Source organism: Phyllostomus hastatus, unplaced genomic scaffold (genome assembly GCF_019186645.2).
Source record: "Phyllostomus hastatus isolate PE091 unplaced genomic scaffold, TTU_PhHast_1.1 phas_scaffold_501, whole genome shotgun sequence".
Taxonomy (NCBI): Eukaryota; Metazoa; Chordata; class Mammalia; order Chiroptera; family Phyllostomidae; genus Phyllostomus; species Phyllostomus hastatus.
Genome location: NW_025334033.1, coordinates 66,428,153 through 66,455,341, shown reverse-complemented (window position 1 = coordinate 66,455,341; position 27,189 = coordinate 66,428,153). Strand labels below are relative to the sequence as shown.

Genomic DNA, 27,189 nt, shown 5'->3' with positions numbered 1-27,189 from the left:
TTTTTACTTTTTTATTGAATTCATTGGGGTGACACTGGTTAATAAAATTGTATAGGTTTCAGGTGTGCAGTTAATACATCACCTGTATATTGTACTGTGTGCTCACCACCCAAAGGCAGGTCTCCTTCCACCACCCTTTATCCCCCCTGTACCCCCTTCTACCACCCCCACCCCCTTTCTCTCTGGTCGTGGGGATCTTTCCGCTTCAGGGTCATGCTCACACTTAAAAAACCTGGTCTGGATTTGACGGACCCACAGGTCACTGACCGAACCGGTTGAGGGTCAGGGCTGGCACGGGACCCCATGAACCACCACCCGTAGATTTCCCCTCCTGTGTGTGCCCCCCACTGCCCCGAGGTATGTGTTCATCCCAAGCGGCGAGGCCGTGAGCTCCGGTGACTTGGCCTCGAAGGCCTGGAAGTCCTTGTCGCTGGGGTCTGAGCGGGTCGGACTCCACGGGGGGAGGCCCTCCCTCCGCAGCCCCACGGCCCTTCTCCCTCCTTCTCTCTCTCCTGACGTGCTGCCTCTTCAGGACCCGGGTTCCCTGGGCTGGCTCCTGGGCTGGTTCCGAGGCAGTGACATGACCTTTGTGAGCCGGTAGTTGTGAGGGTGCGGGTGGCACTAAGACTCACAGCGTACACGTCACGGCCGCTGGGCAGAAGATGGAAAACGAGCGTGCCCCCGTGTCTGGTGCTTCTGTGACGCGGGGTGCGTCCCGGGGACGGCATCACGTGGGCTGGTGGGCTTCTTAGGGCGGGCGCGGCCCTTTCTCATCAGCCTTCCTGGCTGCAGGCAGACCCCGGTGGCCCGCCCCCCTCCCGCGGCCCGGGGCTCCCCGAAGCGGACCAGCAGATGCTGCGCGACTTGATGAGCGACGCCATGGAGGAGGCCGACGCGCACCAGGCCGGCCAGGCCGCGAAGCCGCAGCCCAACGGTAAGGCCTAAGGCCGCGGACTCTGCGGGGGCGGGGGCGCTGCGGGGCGGTGGAGGCGCTGAGGCTCGAGTTCTTCCCCCCTCTCCTGTGAGCGGCTCGTTAGAGAAGAAACGGGTCCGGGTGTGGCGGGTACTCGCCTACGAGTCAGTCAGCTTGTGTTGACCGAGTGTCTCGCGGGTGAAGAACACCCGCCGGGGTGTTGTGCGTGGGCTTGCAGATTGAGTGGGAGGCAGAACCTGTGTTTTCTGGTAGCTTATCTGTCGGTCAGTGCAACAAACTGGCACTGAACCAGACCTAGAGTGACGCAGAAGCGATAACATGGAAGGCGCTTCGGACTGGGATATACTGCACCTGCTGTCGGGCAGGCGTTGGAACCAGTGCTTTGGACCTGAGTGACCGTGCGAGAAGGTGGCTTTTGAAAGCGGACAGGACGGCCCTGACGGACGTGGCTCAGTTGGTCGAGTGTTGTCCCGCAAAGCGAAAGTTCGCTGGTTCGATTCCCCGTCGGGCACACGCCTGGGTTGCGGGCCGGTTCCGGTTGGGGTGTGTGCAAGAGGCGACTAGTCAGTGTTTCTCCCCCACACCCATGTTTCTCTCCCTCTCTTTCTCCCTCCTTTTCCGTCTCCCTACAAACAAATAAAATCTCTAAGAAAAGTGGATAGGGCTTAGGCACGTAGAGGGGAGAGGGAAGCTATCTCGGCAAGGCTGTTAGCATCGAGAGGCGGGGACAAAGGCACGAGGGAGCCCTGGTCACCCAGCAGACCGGGCCGCCCCCTCTTACAGGAAAGATCTAGACAGCAAAGTTGGGAGGGACCGGGTGGGAAGTACCTAAATGTTTTGAAGCGTGTATCTGGAAAATATTTTTTTTCTAATTGGATGAATTTTGCTATTTCTGTATGCTGTGACTCTTAATTATTAAAATTACTTTATGGCATCATGAGACTTGAGCATCAACTGTGGCTTTCATCCTAAATGAGAAGTAAGGAAGCCAGTGGGAACCTGCGGCTTCCTATGCGCCGCGTCACCTGTAGTGAGCGTTAGCAGCTCGCCTCCTTACGTGGGGGGAGTATTTGCTGGCTGTTTACCGAGCAGCTTCAATGTACGAGACTCTGGACTAGGCCCTGGGTGCTTGCAAGGGTGAGTAAGTTCAAGGTGCTGCCCTGGAGGATTTGGCATCGCGCCCGTGAGCTCCTTGAGGCCAAATGCCACTTTGTTTTCAGTCCCTAGTAAGTGTTTGGTGTGACGACTGAACAGAGAAGGACTTGGTGGGGGTGGTATGAAGGACAGTGTATAAAAGTGTACGTTTACTTAAGAAATTTTTATGCAAATGCCCTCTTTGGTGCACAGCATGTTGAAAGAGCTCCTGAGAACAGGTGCCCCGTGTGGCGTGGCGTCGCGCGGGGATCTTTTCCGCAGCCGTTGCCCCGCCCTCCACACGCAGAGAGTCCCTGCAGTTGTAGGTAGGGCGCGCTGGGCACCACCCGTTTTCCCGGCCCGTGCCCCATGGTCCAGGAGGTTTCTTCCGGAGCCGTGCCCACAAGCCAGGGTTGTCAGCGTGCGAACTCCAGCGTGCACGGGCCAGCTGCCGCCACGTTCCCGCGCTTCCCTGACACCACGGAGCTAAGAGGAGACAGTGTCACTTCAGGAGACCATCCTTTACCCTTGTTGCAGAGAACTTCCAACTCACTTTTGGTCTTTTCATTAGTAGGCAGAGGATAATTGCAAGAAAAAAACAGGGATTTTGCGGGTGGGAGCACTCAGCACACTGTCTGTTGCTCTGACACTCGGCGACCGCGCGCGTCCTCGGTGTTTTTGCTGGTGTCTCCCAGCGTGCCGAAGATGACTGCTGCGTCTCCTTCCCAGGCGTCTTGGATGAGCAGTCGCACACTCAGGAGCCATGCTGTTCGGACCTCTTCCTGTTCCCAGACGAGAGCGGGAACGCGTCCCAGGAGCCCGGCCCCACGTACGCCTCCTTCACCCACCGCTTGCTCGGTGACGCCACCACGGGTGCGCCCGCTGAGAGCGACGACTTCTGCATTCTTTTTGCGCCGAGAGCGACCGTTCAGGTAATACATCGGTAACATCACGGCCGCCCCGTGACAGCATCACACGCTGAGTTGACCAGAGGCCCAAAGAGAGTCTTTAGATTTCGACTGTTCACAGTTCAGAAATATTTTGTGATTTACTGCCGATGCTTTGTGAGCGTTCGCTACGCATTCCTGTTGCCATGACAGATCTCTCCGAGACTCAGAGAAGAATGCTCTGTGCTCGTGAAGTCTCCTCCGTGGGTGGTTGAGCCGTGACTGTCGTGGGCAGTGAGATGGCTCTGGGGGTCGGGGAGTTTCGTGGCGGGAAGGGGCGCTGCACAGATGTGCGGGTCCCAGGACTGGGGAAGTGGCTTGTGAGGGGGCTGAGGGCTGATAGCTTTTCCACTCAGTTTCCCTCTTTAGGGTCGCGCTCACGTTTAAAACCGTGGTTTGCTTTGAATGCATCCGCAGCTCACTGACCCAAGTGGTTCAGCATCGGTGCTAGAACCGAACCCCGTTCAAAGTGTGTCACTGTTTAGTGTGCATGTGTTTCAGAGTGCCCAGTGGTAACTCAGTAGGTGAGTGCATTTATGTGGCTGAGCTCTGGGGACCTGAAAGAATAAAGGCCACCAAACTCAGGACGAACTCACTGTCAGGAAGACGGTAGTTTGGTCAGGATGTTGACGTGTGGCCGATTGGGAATGCAGGGTTGACTTGGAATTAACTGTGCACAGATGCACACACGTGTACACACACTTCAACACACACACGAGACCTGCACCCTTTTGTTGTCAGTCGTACAGTACAAGTCAACTGCAGATTAGAGAAATTCCTCGTGGAGTAATCGGCATGGAACAGGGAGTCCCCTTTATGGTTAATAATACAGAATATCTTATGGGATTGTACGTGTCAGTACCCCCTTTCCCACTTCATACGTGGAAACTACTAGAAAGAAGGCAGAACCAGGAAATCTCGGTGAGACGGGCAGCACAGTCGGCGATTTTCCCTGAGCTGAGACAGCGCGCCTCACCTGTTCCTTTCTCTTAGGAGAAGGAAGAAGAGCCCGTGGTAAAAATAATGGTGGACGACGCCATCGTGATAAGAGACAATTACTTCAGCCTGCCCGCCAAGAAGACGGACAGGAGCAGGGCCCCCGTGCACTTCCCCCCGCCCGTGGTTCGCTACGTGGTCAAAGAAGTCTCCCTCGTGTGGCACCTGTATGGGGGGAAGGACTTCGGAACAGCGCCCCCTACTTCTCCAGCCAAGAGTTACATGTGAGTTAAATCGGCGTCTACGGAAGTTCATCTGGCAGGGCAGCGTATTCTTTTTGTAGAAAAATACAGAGCGTTCCCCCACTTCAAGAATTGTTTAAAAAGCAGTACTAAAAAGCTGTAGTTTAAGCGTTACTCTTTAAATGTTAGTGTTAGAGTTTTCTGCTGCGTAACCTTGTTTGCAGCGTTTGCGTTTTTACTGAAATGTGGTGACTTAGGTGATCTCCGTTCTGCAAAGTGTTTCTGGCATACCTGCGTGTGCCAGAGCCTGTGGGAGGGGCACAGTCCCTAACCTGAATACACCTGGACACTGGCCTGGGTCCCCCAGGGAGAGACGGGTGTGTGCAGGTGAGGGCGGGACAAGCATGCGTCGGAGGCAGGGACCGTGGCCGACCCGGAATCTCCGATATCCCACGGAGTGCCACGCAGGGTCCGTGCTCCCGGAGTCCTTGGTACACGGCGGGGGGGGGCCCCTTGGTGGAGCTGGGGGGAACTGCGTGGCGAACTGGGGAGCAGGCCGGGCGTTCTCCCCGGGGTGGCGAGCTGCAGAAGAGGCTTCACGAGGTGGTACCCTCAGGCACAGCAGTGTAGTGGCTTTTTCTGTTGAAAGGTAATTTTGTAAACACTGGGTGTTGACTGTAGTTCTCTTCCGTACTCACTGGGATTTCTGGGACTTGCACTCTGACTGTAGGGCGTTTCTGACGTAACAAGGAACAGAGTCTCCTGTCCAGGTCCGTCCTGAGACACGACCACCCACATCACAGTCAGGGTTTACTTCGGCCTGCCGAGCCGACGATGGCCTTAGTAAGGTCCGTAACGAAATTCATGTTCTCAGCGTCTCCAAGTATAAGAGCTGCGGTTTTGCCGGACAGTCATTCAGTCTGTGTAGCCGGACAGTTCCGTGGTCTTACTCTTTTCTCGCCTTGCTGTTTTTCCTGAGGCTGGTCATTGCCTCTCTCTGAATATTCCCTTAACAAGAGTTTTTTTTTTTCCCCATTGTAGCAGTCCCCACAGCTCTCCCTCTCACACACCCACAAGACATGGACGCAATACGGTGTGTGGGGGAAAAGGAAGGAACCATGACTTTCTAATGGAAATACAGTTAAGCAAGGTAAGATGGCATTTGGAAAGGAAAAATCCCACTGGAGGAGGAGCCTCGTGAGGGTTCATCAGTGCACCGCCCCGTCCCCCACGTGTAGGCAGGCACCAGAGCCCCCTGAGGGCTTGTCCCAGCAATGCAGGCTGTGGGCCCCCAAGGCTCTGGTTTGGTAGGTTGGAAGCAGGGCCCACAGACAGGCATTTTTAACGCGTTCTCGGGCGAGTCTGATGCTGCTTCTTGCAGCACCGCACTTGGGGACCGCTGCCTGGGGTGCCTTCCTGGGAGGGCCTGCCGTGGGGCAGCAGCCTGCAGGGTCCTTTGTGAGGGGGTGGGGAGCAGCGGGGCCGGGCCCCCAGTGACGTCCTGTGCGTGCAATTCTGCCGCTCGTCTGGGACGGTGCTGAGTGTCATCTGTTAGGGCGCCTAACGTGGAGATACTACAGTGAAGTCAGCTCCGTCTATTTCAGGGTGTCCTTGCTTGCTCTGTGGCCTGGACCCGGCTTTCATCGGTCCATTTTGAGCAGTTTCATAGCTGTGCAAGATGATCATTTCATGTCTCATTCCTTCGGAGGGCTTTGCCTCAGAAGGGTAGGGGCTTTACCAAGCTCAGAAGAGAAATGCCGGCCGAGCTCATCCTGTGGCAGGCGCACGCAGGTCCATAGGGAAGTGAGCGAACGAAGGAACGTCGCGTTCTCCGAAAGTGGGTGGGGAAGCCGAGAACTCAGAGGCTGCGGCGCGTGTTGCTTTGCGCTGCCAAGGGAAAAGCCCGGGTGGACTGAGAGGTCAAGATGGCTCTGTGCTCCCTCCCCTGTCTCTGAAGGTCAAGTTCCAGCACGAGGTCTACCCGCCGTGCAGGCCGGAGTGCGACTCCAGCCTGCTGGAGCAGCCGGTCTCCCGGCAGGTGCTGGTGGTGCAGGACCTGGAGATCCGGGACCGCCTGGCCGCCTCGCAGATGAACAAGTTCCTGTATCTGTACTGCAGCAAGGAGATGCCCCGGAAGGCTCACTCCAGCATGGTGAGCGGCGGTGCTTCCCGTCGTGCGGGTCGCAGGCAGGGGTTCGGTCCTATCTGACGGCACGGGAGTTAGATGGGGGAAATGACTGCCTGATTTTTCTCAGTTTAATCCGGAGACCCCTTTTAAATGTGCTGCCTGAAGTTTTATGGCTTAAAAACTATTTTGCTCGTCGCTTCCAGGGATAAAATTGCCCACATAACGCTATCTGGGGAAGCCCCGAACTCCGCAGTGATCTGCACCAGACGTTTGGTGCTGCTGGAGGGGTTCCGATGTCTAACACCTCAGGTTGTTAGTGGAACAGCAGGGCCTAGCCAGGGACTTCGGTCTCTGGAACGCGGGTCTGCGGGCCAGCTCCGGGGGCTCGGCGGGCCCCGTGGAGACCGCACGTGCGTCATACGCACTTTCCCGCTGGTACGGAGAGTCCGTACCTTTCCACAGGCTCCCGGGGGGAGTGCGTGACCCCAAAAACTCGCATTCAGGTTTTTAAGGAAGGAGGGTAAACTAGTCCACTGTTTGTGCCAGCACAGGGAACGGGAATGTAACGTCTGTCTCTCTTTGTAAGATGAGGACAGAGTCACAGCATCACCGGGGACAACACGGCCTTCCCTTTTCTGTCTCGCAGCTGACGGTGAAGGCGCTGCACGTGCGCCCGGAGTCCGGCCGGTCGCCGCAGGAGTGCTGCCTGAGGGTGTCGCTCATGCCGCTGCGCCTCAACATCGACCAGGTTCGGGGGGCCGGCGCCCTCCAGGGGGCAGGCCAGCAGGAGACACCCGACCCGCATTCATGTTCGGGGGGGGGGGGCGGGAGAGGCTCCGTTCAGTGGCGTTAAGTCCTTGTTTAACTTTTGGGAAGGTCGCTCTGTTGGCACACACTGGTGCTGGTGAAGAGCAGGGCTGGTTCCCGGGGCTCTCGGAAGCTGGGCTCCCGGCGAGTCGACGTGCTTCGATGTGCCCGTCCCCCAGGTGTTGTCTGCAGGGCACAGCACTGGAACCTGCCCCTCACTCTGACTCTCGCCTCCCTGCCTCTAATGCACACGTGCAGGTACGGTCAGAGTCTTGAGGGAACCCCTGCTGTGTGATTGAGAGATTTAGAGGATTGCGTCTTAATCACCGCAACTGGAAGACAGTCCCTTCTGCCCTGGGGAAAAGGACAGATTAGTACCCTGGCACCTCAACGGGTCGCAGACAGCAGGGGTTTGTGGAAAGACATAAAGAAATCCACTTTCCCGTATTCCAACAAGCATCTCGTCACATTACTCTGGGCTTTGCTTTGAGCCAGATGCTGTGCAAAGCACAGTCGGTGCGTCTCCTGCAAACTTGATTCGGTACATGTGGAGGCGCGGCGCTCTGCGGTGGTGAAGGCGTTGGCCTGGGGTCAGGCCTGGGTTTACGTCTGAATTTTCTTTTACTAGTTGGTGGTTTGGGGGTAAGTGACTTAACTCCTCCAGCCTCAGTTTCTTCATAGGTAAAACTGAAGAAACAGTAATACGTGAAGTGTCTTTTTTTAAAAAGAGGGTTACGCGAGACTAGGGAATGAAAATGTTAAGCTCGGTGCCTGGCGCAGGATGTGAGAGACCAAAGATGTTCCGACGGAAGCACGTCACAGCTGAAGGGAGTCCGTGGGGGTCCGGAAACACTGCCTCTGGAGCCACACCCCCCAACCCCCCGCCCCGCCCCCCACAGCTGACGTGGGTGCGCGTTTGGGGCTGGAGGTGGGGTCAGTGTGCAGCGGTGGCGCTATTTGTTGACTTCATAGCAACCTAATAATGCTGATTTGTTGTTTAAATATGGTAACAGCTATTTCAGGAATAAGTGTAAATAATATTTATTTCGTAAACAAAACATAGGCATAGACTAATGTACCTTGAAGCAGAGAGGTTCGGCGCAACTTTACGTGAACACCTGTGGCTCCTGAGCTGCGGCAGACTTACCCAGGGGCACTTCAGAGCTGGGTTTTCCCGTCGGGCGAACAGGGTCTCCTGACACCCACAGTCTGATTTGTCCGTACACGGGCCTGGCAGGAACGGGGTGAGGTATTGGTGGGAAGTTTCACCTGTGGGAGTCACGTGGGGGCAAGAATTTGAGCAAGGTACGTCTTTATGGCGTGGCTTGACCAGACTCAGCAAGCCCAGTTTTCTTTAGTAGATTTTTTTTCTTTAATAGTGAGCTTCATGTCTTCTTTAGAACTGCACAGCATTATGACTTTAAAATGGGGGACTGTTAACCTCAGAGAAAACATCAGGGAAGTAAATGTAATGACTGAACTGAGGAGGAATGAGAAGTGACCCCCCCGAGACGCACACCCGGGCGCGAAGACGCAGGCCGGTGAGCCCCGGGAGGCACGTTCCCGGGGACGACGGGGCCCCTCCGGTCTGCGTCCTCTCCGAGCGGCCCGCCGGGTGTTGAGGCAGAAAACGCTTATCTGAACTGAAGAGCAGGTAGTCGTGTTCTTCCTCTTCTGTTTTGTTTTTTTTTAAGATTTATTTATTTATTTTTAGAGAGGGAAGGGAGGGAGAAAGAGAGAGAGAGGGAAACATCACTGTACAGTTGCTGGGGCCGTGGCCTGCAACCCAGGCATGTGCCCTGACTGGGAATCGAACCTGCGATGCTTTGGTTTGTAGCCCGTGCTCAATCCACTGAGCTACGCCAGCCAGGCTTCCTCTTCTGTCTTGAAAGGAAGTCGGTCGATGAGCAGTAACACATGGAGCAATAGTTTTCTTTCCAAGCATATCTCTGCTTTATTCGTCTTCGCTGGCTCATAGGCAGTAAGTGTGAAAGCAACACATTGTTTTCTCGCGTTTAAAAAAACCTGCATTGCTGTTGCATTTCAGTGCAACGGCTTCCAAAGCTCAGCGGGCCCGAGGGGCAGGCAGGCCGGAAACCAGGCTGAGGGAGCGATCTCCTGAGTAGACAAGGATAAGGTCGTGGGACCGGGCAGTTTGAGATTCCAAATGGGAAGGGGCAGACCTCCGGACTCTCCCAGTTTAGCGTTCGCTTTAGAATCTTAGCGTCGCGCTGCCTGGAAACCTGTGGAGGGAAGACATGCTCATTAAGTCCAAACCTTTGCTGAATGCCAGGCTCATCCCAGTTCTGTGCAGGGATGCCGGGCCTGCAGAGGTGAACACGCATCCTCAGAGGTCTCCGTGCAGTGTGGGGACACCGACACGAAACCTGACTCAACACCTGTGGGGCGCGCAGGTGGTAAAGACGGGGTGCCGGTGAGAGGCCCCGGCAGCAGAGGGCTCCCGGGCCAGGCGGGGGGCTGGAAAGAGCGCGGGGTGCTCAGGAAAGTCTTTCTGGAGGCGGTGACGCTTGAGTGGGGCTTAACGAAGGCTGTAGCGTTAGCCTCGTTAAGGTTTTGGTGGGAGCACGAGGGCCTGGTCCAGGTCATCAGGTGAGCCGGGAGGCCACTCGGGTAGGAAGACAGGTGAGTGCTCCACTGAGGCTGGAAGTGACGAGCCCGCGGCAGGGCCAGGGCGCGCACAGGCGGGTTTTCAGCACCATGACTTCGCTGCCCGAGTGCGGCGCTGAGAGCTAACACTGTTGGCACTGTCACGCCGCACCGTTACGACCCTCTGCCGCAGGAATCTAAAGCTAGAAAATAACTGTCTTATAGTCCGAGTTTAGCATGGACAATAAACCACGTCTTTGAGTTCCACCACTCCAAAGCAGCCGCCGACCTCCGCTCCAACGCCGCCCCAGGTGAGCGTTCACCATCCCACCGCGTTGCGTAAGCGGAGCTGTGACCGGCCCCTCGCCTGCGTGCCCGTGGGGGCCGTCCGCGCCGTGGCGTGTGTCAGCGGCGGCCTCTCCACCCCTGCCGCCGAGGGGTGGCTCCTTGCGTGGGTTTGCCACGCTCGTTTACTCGCTCACTCGTGATTTACACTCAGGGCGCTTTCTTGTTTCCGGCTTGGAGGAATAAAGCTGTCGGGCGTGCTCGTCTCTGTGTGGGCACTCGGTTTCGTGTGTACCGGGCAGCGTGGACAGGGGTTACGGGTCACAGGGTGGGCGTGTGTTTAACCGTCATGAGGAACGGCGCGGCAGTTTTCCCAAGCGGCTGCACCGGCCGGCGCGCGCTCCTGCCCAGGGGCACGAGAAGTGCGGCCGCTGCGGCCATGACCAGCCCAGGCGTGCCGTCTTTCTGGCTCCAGCCGTTGTGCTCGGTGCGCGTGCCGGCTGCAGTGTGGAGTTCCCCGACCACCAGGATGCCGCACGTCTTTTCCCGTGCTCGTGTGCCATTGGTTTCCCTTTTCTGGGGCATCCCTGCGTTGCTAGTTGTACATTTAGGTGATTTTCTCTTGGGACTTGTGAAGAGGGTAGCACCCATGCCAGGACCTGAAACTCGGAGGGCACTTTGCAAAGCTGGTGGTTAGTGTCCCGTTGTCTGTTGTTTGGTGCATTTACAGTGAGAATGGGCAAACCACCGTCTCTTTAGTCTTCCCTTTTTAAAAAAGCATATTTATGCCTGGGGTTTTCTGTTTTTTGAAGGCAGTCATAGTAAAAAACATAGCATTAAAATACCACCATCTAGAGGCCAAAGAATAACGTTTTAGATACTATTCACTGTTAACATCTAATATCTGAGAGATATATACATACACCTATATAGCCATATATAATGAATGCATATAACGTAAATATATAAATAGACACGTGCAAAGCATAATGAGTAACTCATGAACCCACTGCCCTACTGCAGAAGCAGAGGGTTTCCAATACTGTCGAAGCTACCTGCGTGTTCCCCCCTCCCGCCTGCCGTGTTCCCTGGGAGAACACCTTTCTGACCTTGAGTATTCATACTCGCGCAAATGTGGTCAGGAGCCGGGCTGAGTCCTCGGAGTCGCCGTCCGGGTGTCCGAGCGAGGTACGCGGGCGGAGCTGCCGATGACGGGCAGGTGCGGCTCACCTGCGCGACACCGAGACAGAGCCACGCGCGTTTGCCTGCGATCCTGTAATGTCAGAGAGGCCACACTGAATGGGCGGTTTCGCTCATTCTGAATTTTCGTCTCGAACATCACGCCCAGCGAAGAGCGTACTGGGGCAGCATGGCGTAGAGGTAGAAGCAGGCGTCAGACAGAGGACTGTGAAGGCAGCCGTGAGCCCCCGGGGCGCACCAGCTGTCACCGTCAGCAGGGCCACCGCGAGCGGCGGGAGTGGGAGCGGACACGGGACGGCGGGGAGAGTGTCACCTGCTTGGGAAAGGGCACACGTGCTTTGATCGGGAGCCCCGATCAAAAGGGTCTTGGTTTTCACGCCCGTAGGGTCCGTAAGCTCTCAGGGGAAGCGTGTGTGAACGTGTGTGCGAGAGAGACCGGGAGCACCACCTTGCCTCTCCTGAGGACTCGGCCAAGTACAGCCGTCTCGGAATAACGACTTACAGTGCAGGACTTTCAGATGCTTGGTTTGAGAGACGGGCAAACAGACGAACCTCCCCCTCCTGTTACTCATTGTTACGTCTCTCAATTCCAGGACGCCCTGTTCTTCCTGAAGGACTTCTTCACCAGCCTGTCTGCAGAGGTAGAGCTTCTCACGGCTCCCGATCCAGAAGGTACTGAGTGTGAGGTTGAGAAAGTCGAACGACTGCGTGGGTTTTGTTACTAGGCCTTTTTGAGCATGTACTTATGTAGTCTTCATTTCCATTTAGACAGATGTGTTCTGTGTGTGTTTTTGTTAAATTGTGCGGTTGCAGTTCATGTGAAAGTAATACTTTGAAAGGTGAAAGTCGGTTTTCTCTGTAGCGGTTTATCGGGTGAAACGGGGCAAAGCGAGTCGCACCTGGGCGGGCTGGGATGGCGGCCGGAAGGGGGCAAACCCGTTTTCTCACCTGCACGTTGCCTTTCCAGTGAAGAAGTCCCCAGGGTCCGACGTCACCTGCAGCGTGCCGCGGCGCTCCAGCACCTCCAAGGAGCCCGGCCTGGTCCTGTCTTTCCCCGGGCCGCGGCAGCCTCCGCCGGACGGGGGCGCCGGCTCCGCCGAGGTGGCGAACGGGGAGGGCGAGAAGGACCTCTCGGCCGAGGACGTGTCGTTTAGTGACCAGCCCGTGTTTTTTAGGTGAACCCTTTCGTTTTGATCCCATGACGTTCTTTTCGAGATTTGAAGGTGGTCCCTTAACGCGTTGGTGTACGGTGGTCGTGAGGTCACATCAGCTTCTCTTTGCACCGCCGCCGTCGGCTGGGGGCAGCGTGTACTTGCCCACGTGTGGCCCCGCCTGACGTCCCCTCCCATTTTGCAGGCAGGGGCCCAGGGCGAGGGTTCGCCTCTCTGCTGACTCGGTAGCGGCAGTTCCCTCCTCCCTCTCGCTGCCCCTCCCTTCCCAGTCCCTAGACGGCTTCTTGGTGCCTCCTCAGACACGGAGCCGTCCTGTTCCTCCTTCCCTTCCTCTTTTCCTTCACCCACCTCAGCGTCGACCTTCCTCCCCTCTTCCGTGCGGGAACTCTACTATCCAGCTTTCTCTGTCTGTCCTCCCCCATCGCTGCCGCGTCGTTCCTGGCCCTCCCCCCTGTGGCTGAGCCGGCCCCGGGGCTGCCGCCGCCAGCCCTGGCCGCTCTTACACGTGGGGGTGCATCCCTCCTTCGCACACCCCTTCATTTCCCCGCTTCCTTCTTCCCCAGCCCTCGGCGGTGGCCGGAGCCTCGGCCCTGCAGGAGGGACAGAGGGAGACGATGAAACGCTCCTGTGTTGTGAGGGGTCCTGTGCCGCCTTCCCTGGTCTTCTGTGCTCCTGTCCCACTGACCTCGGGGGCCCCCAGATTCCGTCTTTCCCTCTAAGCCCTGAGGTTGGACTTCGGCCCAAAGCGAGCGCTGTAAATGTTTTTCAACATTTATTGATGAGAGAGAGAGAAGAAGGAGGGGGGAGAGAGAAAGGGAAAGGGAAACATCGCCTTGTCGTTCCACTTATTATATCTTCATTGGCTGTCTCTTGCGTGCACCCTGACCAGGGATCAAACCCACAACCGTGCTGTGCAGGATGAAGCTGTAACCAACAGAGCTGCAAGGCCAGGGCTGCAGTGTGACTATTTTTAAGTGGTTTTTGTGTTTTGAAGATCGTGTGCATTGACGGAACTCCCCAGACTGTGACCGTCGGAAGGGCCTGGGCTGGACGGTCGCTGTGGCCCCGGCCTTCCCACCGCACAGGGCAGGGCCTCTCCTGCTTCGGCCCCACGTCGACCGTTTTCTCTTAAAAACTTCGACCAAAAAACTGTGTTTTCTCAGTGACAGTTTGCATAAACTACCGGTTTGGTTATTGTGGATACTGGAGAATAGGTACAAAAGAAATCGAAAGGTTAAAAAGAAGCGCCCCACCCAGTATTTGTTGGGCTCTTACCATATACACGCACGCCACAGTTTATTCTGGGCACAGCGAACAAAAGACAGAAATATCCCCATTTCACTGAGCTCAAAAATAGTGAAAACGGGTGATTCGTCCTCTGGCATGTCGAGGAGGAAAGAGGAGTAAGGAGGGAGGGACGGGTGGCGAGGGGCCGTGGCTCACGGAGCACGCGGAGGTGCGTGTTCAGAGGGCCAGGGATGGCCCGGGCCCCGGCCTCTCTTCGTGACCGGTGACCGGTCGTCTTTGAGGGGTGGTTTGGGATGCAGTCACCAACCTTAGTTCCGTAGCAAAAATGCGTTTCAGGTTGCGGTTCACACTTCAGCCTTGGAAGCCAGTGCTTTTGTGTGGCGTGTGCCATCACTGCGTACAATCCCTTTCTCGAAGAGCTCCCAGCACTTGCGTTTTGATATTCTGTTCACAAGCGTTGATCTCAAGGACGCTCACTGAGCCCCGGCCGGGCCGGTCGGGGGTTGGAGCGTGGTCCTGGCGTGCAGCGGAAGGTTGCAGGTGTGATCCCCGGTCGGGGCGCGTGCCGGAGGCAACCGGCAGTGTTTCCCACATCGCTGTTTCTCTCTCTCTCTCTCTCTCTCTCTGTCTGTCTCCCTCCTTTTCTCCTTCTCGCTCTAAAATCAATAAACATGTCCTTGGGTGAGGATTAAAAGAAAAGAATGCTTGTTAAAACTCACCAGTGTAGGTAACATTTTAAAAATGTATTGATTGACAAAGACATTCTGGCTCAGCGAGGGTGGGTGCCTTGCCCGTGATGGCGTCCTGCGTGAAAACGGGGACCCGTGGCCGCTGCCCCCCCCCGCTCTCTGCTTCACGGTGGAGCGACGAGTGGGCTCCTCACCGCTTTTCTTTTCACTCTTTGGTGATGATTGTATTATCTGGTTTAATCTTGAGGGTTGCTCTTATTAACTTGCTGTCTGTATGAATTGAGAATAAATTCTTCTAAGAATAAATAGCTAGAATAAAATTTTCCTAAGATGAATATTGCTTAGTAAACTAGGAAGAGGTGTTTATGAGGAATTTTAAATATAATAAAAAATATGACTTATAAGATGGTTAACATCGGTTTAGTTGTTTTATTCCCTTAAGAAAAAGAAAAGCCAAAAGGCATTCTCTTTTATTTATTTTTGGTTTTGTTTTCATTCTCCAATTGCACAAATTAATTTAGATCTAACTAACTATTGGAATAGTTACTTCCATATCAATAACTCACCTCCTTTCTTTATCTTCAGAGAATTCAGATTCACATCAGAAGTTCCCATTCGACTTGATTACCATGGCAAACATGTGTCAATGGATCAGGTTTGGAAACTTTGTATAAAGATACTCTACAAAATTACCCCATTTGTTTTTCTGATCAACTCAGTTTAAAAAATTGTTTTTTTCTGTCATAGTTTTATATATGAGATAAAATGCAAGTTTTAAAATTTAGTTCTGTTTTTACAGTAAATGAAATACCGTTTGCTTAAGAACCCCTGGGTAATATTTGATATTAACTGAGTCATAGCTGTTATAAAGTATGCATTGTTTGGCTGTAAATGTTTTAAACGTTTTAGTTTCATTAGTGAATATGACTTTGACTTTCCCAGCTAATAACTATTTTAAACGTTGAGTCTCTCAATTCACACATTAATGTGGCCTCTTGACTTGTCTTTTCAAGGGCACGTTGGCGGGAATTTTGATCGGTCTGGCGCAGCTGAACTGCTCGGAGCTGAAGCTGAAGAGGCTCTTCTACCGGCACGGGTGAGCGGGGTCAGCGCGCGAGGCTGCGAGGGGGTTGCTCACGCGAGTGTGCGGGAGGTGAAGGCGGGGTTTTCCGAGCAGGCACGCGCGACCTCATTCGTCTGCGGCACTGTCTGCAGACAGCTCGAGTTCGGAGCATCCTCACTGAGGTTTATCCTGAGCGAGGAGAAGTCATTCGAACTGGGGGGTCTTTTTCAAAAACGGCTCTAGTTAGGAGACTTTTAATGACGTCCCAAAGTCGCAAATCAGCTCATTTCGTGAAAAGGCTGGAGGTTCCCAGGGCCCTGACCAGCTCTCGCTAGCCAGGAGCCGCACGGTGTGGCTTCCAGGCGCTGGGTCAGTGCCGCGCCGGAGCCGTGGGTGTCCAGGAGATAAGCGCGGTGGCAAAACACACTCGCACGTGCTGCCCGAGCCTCGCGGGTATTAGTACATCGCAGCTGGGCCACGTGTGTGTGCATTTATTTGTACGTGTGCTCAGATCGGGCAGCTGTCATGTTTTGTCCTTGTCGTGTGTAAATTTTCTTTCGTCTTACGTAAAAATCTTCCCCACACTTAGCCAGAGCTACAAATCTCTCTCCCCTCCCTGTGTACTAACAGTCGTGTGCTCCAGTTTGCTAGGCGTTGACAAACTCCTCTCCTACGCGATCTCCGAGTGGCTGACCGACATCAGGAAGAACCAGCTGCCGGGGATCCTGGGAGGCGTGGGGCCCATGCACTCCCTGGTGCAGCTAGGTGAGCTCTGCGCTTTCATCCAAGGGCCAGCGGTTTGACCTGGTCCGTGACACGGTGCCCTCCTCCCGTCATGGGTGCCTTTGGGAGTCTGTGTGAGGAGCGCCTTTCTAGAAAAGGCACCTCTGCAGTTGCACACACGGAACTCGGCCTCCCCCGCCGGGGGTTAGGGAGCCCAGGGCCTAGGGAGCCCCGGGCTGGAGCGCGAGCGGAGGGTGGGGCCCCGGCCCCGCTGCTGACCTCACCGTGCCGCCTCTCCTCTCATCCCAGTGCAAGGCCTGAAGGACCTGGTCTGGCTGCCCATAGAGCAGTACCGGAAGGACGGCCGCATCGTCCGGGGCTTCCAGAGGGGCGCTGCCTCCTTCGGCACCTGCACGGCCATGGCCGCCCTGGAGCTCACCAACCGGATGGTTCAGACCATACAGGTACTGCTCCCCCCGCTGCCTGAGTCTGCGAGGGGCGGGCTGGGGGGTGGGGGGGGAGCCAGTGCAGAACGGTTCTGTCGTTTTGTTTTTAAAATGACACTGTGGAAATACGCAGACTGTGGAGAATAGATATTTTATTCGTAACGATTTAGTATCCTCCTGCTTTTTAAATTGGTTACCCAGCGTTTAAATAATTAGCGGAATTAGTGGAACACAGTGTCAGATTTGTTTGCCTGTTTCTGGTGAATTAGAACCGTTCAGCTACCAAGGACAGGTCTCACATTTACGTGGAAAGGTCATGGCTGAACGTAAAGAAGGCCTCCCAGACCAGGGGGTGCCTGAGGGACGGTTTGCATGTTAGGTGTTAAGCTGCAGCCGACCTTATGCGGCCTGAGAGCTCCTGACCAGCCTGGTGACAGGGAGACGGCCCTCCGAGGGCAGGGGGCGGACCGCACAGAGCAGCTCAACCGAGCGCGCTAGTTCTGAACGTGTGCTCTCACGTTCCTGCTGTCAGAGCAGCATGTGCTGGCGAAGAATCCCGACACTGCGGAGGCGCGCTGGGAGGGCGCGGGAGCCCCTCTCGCTCCCCGCCCCCTGTGGGAGGTGCGCTCTTGGGCCGTCAGCCCAGGCTCTCCTCCGAGTCCGTCCTTCCTTCCTGTATCACGGCCCAGGCGGCGGCAGAGACTGCTTACGACATGGTGTCTCCCGGCGCCCTTTCCATCGAGCCCAAGAAGCCCAGGAGGTTCCCTCATCACCGCCTCGCCCACCAGCCGGTGGACCTGCGGGAAGGGGTGGCCAAGGCCTACAGCGTCGTGAAGGAGGTGGGTGCCGCTTGGGCGGGACGGGCCGGAACTGGCGTCCACGCTGCCCCAAATGGTGTGCGGTGGCCGGGGCTCCTCCCGCGGGCCCCGGGAGCAGGGTCGGAAATGCTGCCTGTGGCCGGGCAGATGCGGAAGGGCCGAGGGCGGCCAGGACTGGTGGGCTGTTGTTTCACTCACCGGCTTTGTCTTGCAGAGAGTTCTAAAAATAGCACGTGCTGTTTTAGTTTTCTGTTCTTCGTCCCACCTCCCCCCCCCCCCCCCGCCACCCCACTCCCCTCACAGAAGCAAGTGAGGAATAACACACACACACACACCAGGTTCTCCCCAGCTGGGTGCAGTGCCTGTTTATACTTCACCGTATTTCCTCAGGTTTGTTTGAAAAACACAGGTTTTCAGGTGACCCGCTCACCCTGATCCCTTTCCCTGCCTCCACTGCCCTGAAGATGGGACAGGTTATTCTGACATGTTTCCTAGCTTCATTTTGCGAGTATCTACTCGTAAGCAACACATCCTATCGCTTGTATTTAAAAGTTAACATAAACGGTATGTTGCGTGTACCATTCTTTAACTTACGTCTTTCAAGATATGCCCATGTCAATGTACAGACATCAGATGTAACCCCTTTTACAGGATTTCACTGTGTGGGCATAGCACAGTTTATTTGCTTCGCTGTTGGTGGACTCGGAGTTTCCGTTCTCCCCTAAAGCATCGCTGTGGGAAGGTTCATTACAAAGTCCCCTTGCTCACGAGGTGGGACTGATGGTTCGCAGCAACTTGCATCGTGACACTCGCCAGACATCGCCACATCCTCATTCAGCCGCGCTGCTGAGCCCTGGCTCTTACGGCGGTGTCAGGGGCATCTCCTGTCTTGGTCTTCTTTGACCTTCCTGTTAGTGTGATGTGGAGTTCGAGTGTGCGGTTCACTGATGGTTGGTGTTTTGGTTTCACTGAAGGTGTCTCCCCACCATGTGCTGGCAGGCAGCATTTAGTGTGACGTGGAGTTCGAGTGTGCGGTTCACTGATGGTTGGTGTTTTAGTTTCACTGAAGGTGTCTCCCCACCACCTGCTGGCAGGCAGCAGGGCCTCGGGCAGCCCGTTCCGTGGACAGAAGTGGCCTCCGACGTCCCAAACTGCAGGGAGACCACTGAGGCAGGGCCCCTGAGAAATTATTAGTGGCAAGACCATGGGTCTCTTTTCTTAGAAAGGGATTCAGTCGGGAGAATAAAGGGACTTAATTACCTGTCACCTGCGGGAGCAGGTCATTATGGCGGGCGTTATCAGTGGATATGTTAGGGCGTATCAGGTGTGTGGAAGTGACCCTGGGGGCTCGGGCAGAGCAGGGCAGCGGGTGTTGGGCTACCCTTGCTCTCCGGTGGGCAGCTAGCGCTGCGGCCCGAAAGGCGCTTCACCTGCATCTGCTTTCCGTCGGCACTGGCGTGCCTGCCTTGAGCCGGCGGCTCTCCTCACTCGGAGGCTGGAAGCAGGCTCAGCAGGCGTGGCCGCCCCAGCGGCCCGTGGCCGGCCGGCCTGTCGGCAGTGGAGCGGGACGGGAACCGGGGATGGGACGGGGCCTCCTGTTCGGTTCTCCCTCTCTGAAGCTGCCAGGGTGAAAGATGGAGGGAGGCAGGCAGGCAGGCAGGAGCCCAGAGCGTGGGCAGAGGTGGTAGGGTGAGCTTGAGTAGACGGAATCTGAATTCTGCATCCCAGAACGTTTTGGCTGGAGGTTCCTGAGCGGTGGTCAACGTCTCTGCCCCTGCTGGGTGTGCGCAGCTCCAAGTCCCAGGGCAGGCCGCCCGCCGGTCTCCCAGGCCGGCCAGTCCCCTGGGTCAGGGCCAGCGAACTAGACTCCGCAGGTCGGAGCGGCCGGCCCGGGCCCGCCCCGCGCGGGCCTTCTAGCTACGGACGACGCTCACCGTCTCGGAGGACGGCAAAAACAAGAGCGAACGGCTGACCCAAGCCGTGCGGCCCACAGACCCTTCCCGTTGGGCGCTCCGGAGAGGGCGTCTGCCCGCGGCTCACGTCGCCCTGTTCCGTGGCCGCCAGGGGGCGTCTGCGCGGGCGGCAGCGGCGGCGGCCCCGGAGTGAGCTAGTGCGCGCGCAGTGCCCGCGGTGCTGTGCCACGCTCTTCGGGTGCGTGCCTCGTTTAACTCGCACAGCCGCCACCGCACTGCGTGTTCTTCCCCCGGGTGCGGGTCTTGTCTGAGGTCGCACGGCCAAGTGACGGGGCTGCGTTTGAACTCCCTCCTGTTGTCCCCAGACTGGGCGGTGGAAGTTGTTTTAACGAGCTGATGCCGTCTCATGGTCTGTGGGTGGGGGGCAGCTGAGAGGCAGTGGGGGGGGGGAGATAATGGGGACACGTGTATGAACTGTGAGCCTTTTTTTCGAGGGGGGGCTCGTGTTTCACTTATTGCCCATTATCTGGTAGGGAGTTTCAAGAATAGAGCCTATTTTTTTTTTCTTAGGTTTTCTGTATTTCATTTCACCTCCGCTCCCCCCCCCCGCCCCCATGATACTCGGTGTGTCCGCCCGCTGTGTCGGGTAGGAACGGTCCTCTTGTTGGCTCGTCAGAGCGATGGCTCGATTCTGGGCAGGGACGGGGCTCCTCCGTTTCCCCGGAGAGCCCGGGGTTCCTTGCCCCGCGCCCTCCACGGGCACGGTCGCCGTGGAACAGAGCCGCTTGCTCCCCGAGGGGTGTCTGAGTTGGCCGGGCGGTGAGGACCCCAAAGCCGTGCGCACGGCTTCACCCCCTTGTGGCCTGGCCGGCACGGTCGCCTCTGCAGCTGCCGAGCGCGGCAGTCCGATCACGTGACTGGCGGCGGTCCGGAGACGGGCGCAGAATGGCATCGGGGCTCGGTTTGCAGCTGTGCGACGTGCTCCCACTTTGTGATTCCAGGATTCTCTCTGCTTATTAGCTCAATACAATGTTCTGTTTAGCCCTTCGTCTTAACGGACTGCCCCGCAGTTACCTTTCTGGTGCATAGCCAGTAATTGCAACCAAGCTAAATAATATTCTGGAGCTCACCAGAGTCAGGTTTTCTGGTCACCGCTGCATCGGGGGAGCTGTCGCCACACTCCTGCGGTGGTCACGTCGGTTCCAGAAGCTTCGTTGGCCGAGTGACCTAGCCGGGGGGATGAGTGGGCCGGCGGAGCTGCCCTTGGGCCCTTGCACGCTTCCGCACCCTTCCCCCGGGGGGGGGGGGGGCTGCGGGTTCAGCTGCGTCTTCTCTGCACACGCGTCCCAGCAAAACAGTCGTCATAGTTGCCTCTTACTCCCCTTATCATTAGAATTTCGCCATAAAAATAATTATCCTGGGTTATCGCTGAAGCAGGTTTTTTTTAATTTTATTTTTTTGTCTACTGATAAACGTGTTGAATACATCCACCTAAGTGTGTTCTAGGATAACGTGGGGTTCCCCACCCGTGACGGGCTCCCCTCTCTGCCGCCCCCTGCAGGGCATTGCCGACACGGCTCACACCATTTACGAGACGGCGGCCCGCGAGCACGAGAGCAGAGGGGTCACGGGCGCCGTGGGCGAGGTCCTGCGCCAGATCCCGCCGGCGGTGGTGAAGCCTCTGATCGTGGCCACGGAGGCGACCTCGAACGTGCTGGGAGGCATGAGGAACCAGATGAGACCCGACGTCCGGCAGGACGAGTCCCAGAAGTGGCGGCACGGCGAGGACTGACGCCTCCGTCGCGCCTCCCCCGAGGGCGATGGGGGCGGGGCTAAGGGGCGGAGCGTCCCGTCGGCAGCTGCGGAGGGAACCCACGTAACGTCATCGTGCTCATCTCAGGAACAAAAGCATTTCTTAGTTAGGCAAGTTAACATCCCCAAAACGCGCACCCACAACTGCTGTCACTCTCGGGCTGGCTGGGCGCTTGCCTGCAGGAGTGTCTGGTGGCCGGTGTCAAAAGTCCCTTAAAGCGCTGCTGCCAAGTTAGAGGAGTGCTGGCTTTTGTTCGAGTGACTGGGATCCCCTGGCTGCCCAGGGGGCGCGCTGCCTCGGAGACCCCCGGCCCGGGCGCGGCGCTCGGAAGTGGGCGGGCCCCGGGCATGCGCAGTGCAGGCTGCTCCCCGGGGGTGCTTTTCCTCCGGGTTGGAAGAGAATCACAGCTTCGCACCCTTCTCGGAGAGAGGGCGAGCCGCGGGCGAAGCCAAGCAAACAGGACTCTCCGAGCGAGTGCCAGGGAGGGGTGAACCCCGGCGCCCGCTGGGTTCCGTGCCCGTGCCCGGAGGACACCCCCCGCCCACGCGCTCAGTGGGTCCCCGCGGGGCCCGAGAGCGCGGGTGTCCGGCCGGTCGTGTTCTTTCGAGCTGCACTTTATCCTGTGTGTGTTTCTGGATTCGTGCGAGTCACGTGCTGTCTGTCTGCTTTCCGTCATTTTACAAAGAAACACGAAGTACAGAAAGAGTCAGCCTGGAGGTTTTTGGCAAAGGGGGGTAACCCAAGGGTAACAGTTCCCATTGATCTGGAGTGTGAATGGAAGCGCGCCCCCCGTGGTGAGCTGGGGCCCACACCGCCGGTGAAACGTCCCTTCTAGGCAGCCGCAGTGCTCGTTGGCGGTGTGTGGAAGGGGCGAGCGGAAGTGTGTTTACGCTTATTTTAAATTAACCAAAAATCCTCCAAATTTGCCCTAGTCAGTCATTTCGAAAGTACCATTTTTACCTGGTTAACAATGTCCATTTTGATAACCTGTCAGGAATGAATAAAGTATTTTTATTTAAAGGTGAAATTGTTGTATGCTTCCGTGGATGTTTTGCTTTCCTTAGAGCATAGGCATAGATGCAGTACTCTGATCTACCCCAACGCATTGGGGACACTTTCTCGAAGCTGGTTCTGGTTCACAGCGAGCCGTCACGGCCCAGGAGTGGGGGGGGCGCTGCTCCCAGGTCCCGGGTCTCCGGCGTGAGGCCGACCCGGGGAGGGCGGCGGGACTCCGGGTGCACCCGCTGCTGAGCGGTGTGTGGCGAGACCTCTCCTCTTCCACAGTGGGGGCCTCGTCAGGGTCCGCCTAGATTTCAGAACCCCGTTTCAGTCTGGGGGTTTGGAAAACGACGGTGCATCCGTTTCATTCTCTAAGTCTTATAAGCAAGAAAGCAGTGTAAGCCAAAAATCCGAACACGTAAAATCTATAAAAACCGTGCTCAATAACGTTTCTTTTTATTTTGTTTTTTCTTTACCGCTGAACACCTTGAAAGGGCAGTGCACAGAGGGTCGCCGGGTCTGAGCGTCCCGGGCCCCTTGCCGCCCTGCCCCCGTCCGCCCTGCCCCCGTCCGTGGAGGCTGTCTGGGCAGACGCGGCCGGAGCAAGCACGGCCGGCTGTCTGTCAGTGTGGAGGTGCCGCCTGCGTGGGCGCCCTCCGGCAGCCCGGCCTGCCCCCCGACGGGCTCCGCCCCCACACAGCGGAGCACCCACGCCCGTTATCTGTGATGAGGAGTCACACCCGGAAACCCTGGCTCACACTTAGAAACAGAAAGTCTCCTTAACTTTTAAACACGCTGCCTGTGGTCCCGCTCATCACCTGAGTTCAGCGAGCCGTAGGACAGGGAGAAACATCTTGGTGCTGTGAGCTGCGGGCGGACCCGTCCTCGGACAAGCCAGGCTCACAGGGCCCCTCCAAACGCACCTTTGGAAGGCGGGCCCCCACGTCTGCCCTGCCCTGCCCTCCCCCCACACCAGCTGCCAACGGGTTCCGATGTGGGAGCCGGCGCCTGTGTCCCGGGCTCGGCACCGGGGACCTGCCTGTTGCCGGCCTGGCCGACGTGCTCTTTACCGGAGAGGTTTCTGTGTCCACTTCAGTGCTTCCACGTCGTTACTTAGCCTGCATTGTTTTCTCCTTTAAAAGTGCGTGGTCAGGCTGGGACGTGGCGGTGACACCGTAACAACAGACCCTTGGTGGCCAGATCTGTGACTCCCCAAGCGACGGCTTGGCTGAGACATTCGACCTCTCTAAAACCTGGTGTCCCTTCTGCACGAACACAGGGGTTTCTGGCAGCAAAGCCCAACAGAGATTCTCGGGTGAAGAGGGTGCGTGCGTGCACATGTGTGCACGTGTGTGCACGTGTGTGTAAATGGCGGTGTGGACGCGACACCCAGGAGAGTGCCCCAGGCCTGCGACACTGCAGGCAGGCGGCGCCGCCCCACGAGAGCACTGGGCACATCCCGCGGAGTCTCAGGGCTCCTTCGGGTCTCGGCCCGTAGGGCGTCGCATGTCTGAGCAGCCGGGGCGCCTGCGAGGCTGACCTCTGGCGGGACCCCCGGGACAGAGCAGTCCGCGGGTGTGTCTGCCTGCGGCTGCGCCAAGTCCGTGCAGGGCTCTCCCCGGGGAGTGCAGGTGGGCGAGCCTGACCCAGGGCCGGCGGCGAGGTTCCGAACCCCACGGTGTTACAGCACCCTGGGGAGACCGCCTCCGTCACAACGGCCGCCGAGGCTGTGGCCGCGGCCGCTCCTAAACGGGGCTGGTGTGGATCCCCCGTGGAGTCTGTCCCCAGATTGCTATGACGTACACGTAGAACGCCCACTCAGCATTTGCCCTTTAAGGTAGAAACGACACAGTGGTTCTTCCTCACATCATTGCAGTGGACTCCCCTTTTATTAAAGCCTGGTTCCAATCGGGATTCCCACTTACGCACATTTAACATCAACATTTGTACAATACAGAAGTTGCTTTAAGAAAAGAAAATCAACTAGTTGGTGTGGTTCCGTGGATCGAGTGCGGGCCTGTGAACCAAAGGGTCATGAGTTTGATTCCCAGTCAGGGCACATGTTTGGATTGTGGGCCAGGTCCCCAATAGGGGGTGCACCAGAGGCAACCACATATTGATGTTTCTCTCCTTTGTCCTCCTTCCTTTCCCCTCTCTCTAAAACTAAATAAATAAAATCTTCAAAACAAAAAACAAAAAAAAATCTTCCCAAGTAGCAGTGTGTCTACAATGGCAAAAATACCAAAAACCAGTGTTTTATCCCTCCTGCTATGTGTCAGTTTCAAATGCCATTAAAATATGACCTGGCTGGTGTGGCTCAGTGAATGCGAACTGAGAGGTCGCTGGTTCGATTCCCAGTCAGGGCACAGGCCTGTGTTGCAGGCCAGGCCCCCAGTTCAGGCACATGGGAGGCAACCAATCGATGTATCTCTCACACATCTATGTTTCTCTCCCTCTCCCCCTCCCCCTCTCTCTAAAAATAAATAAATCTAAAAAAATAAAATAGTTCCAGCATTTAAAGGAATGAATCTTTCATCATCTCTGTGAAGAAGGGTATCCTGTAGGTGTGCTGCCTTTGCTCAGGTCCAGAACAGTCCCAACAACCCTGCTCCTGCCTGCCCCCTGCTGTCTCCCCTGGGTCCCTACACTGTGTGCCCTGCAGAGGGCAGAGAGAGCCGGCAGCATTGAAATGAAGCTCCTTGAATTGACACTTAATTGTAACATTAGTTTCAGTGTTGTGTATGTACAAAGCTGGGGACCTGACCCGAGGGGTGTCATTTAGCTTTGTGTCTGTTTTGGTACACCTGCGTTGGCCCTGGCTCCTGAACTATGGGGAGTGTGGCAGGGCTCCCATGCTGAGCTGAGCAATCTTACTCCCTGTTTTCCTCTCGACCTGCTTACGGCACTGTAGACAATGTCTATGAAGTCGAAGTTTCCCGAAAGTAAGGCACCGAGCAGACACAAAGTGATGCTCTTGTCTCTGCAAGGGCATCAGCTTGGAGGTACCAGCTGCTATCGAATATAATAAATCCCATAAGCATTTGTGAGTCTTACGTTAAAAGGAAGGTTATTTAGATAGTGTATAGATAATGAAGGTGGGGGAAAAAAGATTTCTTTGTTTCTATTACCACAAAATCTTGTTTCTGTCTACTGGAAGGCAGTTGTTTCGTGTGAGAATAATGGAGCGCGTTGCTGCCCACGTATTTTATCTCAGCGTTTGCAGGATCACACACCGTGTGGTCCCTTCTGTAGATTTTACGTGCACAGCTGCAGGTCAGCCCGCTTGAACCAGAGGTGTGTTCCTTTCCTTGCCCTTTCTGCAAACCAGAGGTGGGACGTGCAGCCCAGCACGCCACCGTGACAGGCTTCCCTCGAGGTGAGAAGTTGGAGAGAGCTTCCACAGGCCCTAACTCGAAGTGCCAGCAGCCTTTAGAAACACAGGCGTCGGGCGCTGCCACCTCCTGTAACGGCCGCCGGCCTCTGGGTCTCAAGCACATTGCTCCGCAGGAAGCGCCAGAGATCCCAGGAGGTTGCGGACGCGCTGGTGACCCACCCAGTGGCCTCTCCGGTGCCCTGGGCGGTGCAGGTTGCAGCCCCTCTCTCGGTAAAAACTGCCTTCACTTCACTGTCTCACGCGTCACTCGTGTCCATGAAGTGGCAGCTTCCGATTTCCAGTTGGATTTGTCTTACGTTGTGACGCTTGCCAGTCACATGGGGCGGAGTTTGCTGCTGGGGCACCTCGTTCAGCCCTGACCTGAGCCCGCCAGGACTCGCAGTGGACGTCGCCTCGACCCCACCGTGAGCAGGGAACAGACACCGTGTGTGCGTCACCTGCCGTCGCCGCGTCTCCTAGTGAAGGTGATGACAGAGGTGACTACTTCCAGAATACCGAGGCGGTACACGTGTTTTCATGGAACTGTAACTCGTGACGATTTAAAACACGAAACTAAGAATCCTCTTGAAGGAAATTAAAATATTTACTCTTTGGAGTTTGCTTCAAACGCTGTTGCCGTTCGCCAAGCACCTTTCCCCAAGCCCGCACTCTATCCTTTCTCGGGGTGAGGGGTGGGGCTGGGTCAGGCGTTGTCCCGGGTAACGGCATTCCTGCCGCCCGGTACTGCCCACGCCCATGTGGCACCCTCCAGCCACCTGCCCCTGAGATGCAGGGGTGTGTGCGGCTGGCCACCCCGCCCCCTTGGGTGCGGGTCACCGTTCGGGTTGTTCCCGCAGTGCAGACTCGTGGCCAGCGCAACCTGCAGGTTTGATCGTAGGGACCTAGCAGGCACGTGATAACTCTGTTTCATTGGGAGGAATATATTTCTACTTATGAAAGGGACATTTAAAAGAAATACTTAAAAAAAATGTTCATGAGTTTATTTGAGCCAAACTGATGGCACAGGCCAGGGAGCTGGATTTCAAATACTTGTGAGAAATCCTTATTTTTAAAAAAGGCAGCACGTTAAAAGGTTTTCTGATGGGACACACGTCACCATAAAATCATCACTGGGAGCGTCAGTAAAAAGTCACGGACACTTTGCACGGGGCTCTCGCCGGGTGCGTCTTGTGTGCCGGGCACTGTGTGTTCCTTACGAACCCCCCCGGGCCCCCCAGAGGCGGCTGCTGGGGCCCCGTTTCCCACAAGGCCCAGGGGAGGAGGCGGGGTCAGAGGTGTCCCGGTGCCTGCACGCAGGCCCTCGGTCCCGGTGGGACTCCTGGGCCCGGGCCCCTGCAAGGAGTTCACTTAAGAGGAACTTGCACGGTCTCCCCACCTTCCCTCACTAGTTAGGGGACTAAGGGAGGCGTGCTGCCGGAAGATTGGGCTGAACGGCTATGGGAGCCCTCGGGCCGAGACCAGAGCGAACCTGCTCGTCCACCTCTTCACCTGCATCTCCGGCCCCTCCACCCCCCCCCCCCCGGGGCCGCTCTGGTTGGTCAGTGCTGCCGCGTCCCTGTCAGCAGGCGTTATTAGAGCCACCTGGGGAATTTTTTTTTTCAGCGCTGAAGCTCAGGCCCCACTGGACACCAGTTCAACAGGCACCTGGGGATGGGGCTACATCAGGGGCAAACCTGGCCCGTGGGTCGGAT

At 56.6% G+C, this 27,189-nt stretch overlaps 1 protein-coding gene across 2 annotated transcripts in view; it reads left to right on the top strand.

Annotated features, from left to right (window-relative positions):
• Nucleotides 1–22,132, top strand: part of ATG2B (autophagy related 2B) — a 65,280-nt gene extending 43,148 nt beyond the window's left edge. For both annotated transcript variants that reach the window (XM_045822399.1, XM_045822398.1), the window contains exons 29-42: nt 793–934; nt 2,798–3,000; nt 4,009–4,235; nt 5,235–5,343; nt 6,151–6,345; nt 6,968–7,069; nt 11,814–11,892; nt 12,188–12,395; nt 14,915–14,984; nt 15,343–15,425; nt 16,036–16,157; nt 16,425–16,579; nt 17,251–17,400; nt 20,854–22,132. In XM_045822399.1, coding sequence (XP_045678355.1) covers nt 793–934; nt 2,798–3,000; nt 4,009–4,235; nt 5,235–5,343; nt 6,151–6,345; nt 6,968–7,069; nt 11,814–11,892; nt 12,188–12,395; nt 14,915–14,984; nt 15,343–15,425; nt 16,036–16,157; nt 16,425–16,579; nt 17,251–17,400; nt 20,854–21,084 — 2,076 coding nt within the window. In that variant the 3' untranslated portion in view covers nt 21,085–22,132. The remainder of the gene's footprint in view (nt 1–792; nt 935–2,797; nt 3,001–4,008; nt 4,236–5,234; nt 5,344–6,150; nt 6,346–6,967; nt 7,070–11,813; nt 11,893–12,187; nt 12,396–14,914; nt 14,985–15,342; nt 15,426–16,035; nt 16,158–16,424; nt 16,580–17,250; nt 17,401–20,853) is intronic.
• The last annotated feature ends 5,057 nt before the right edge of the window (nt 22,133–27,189 follow it).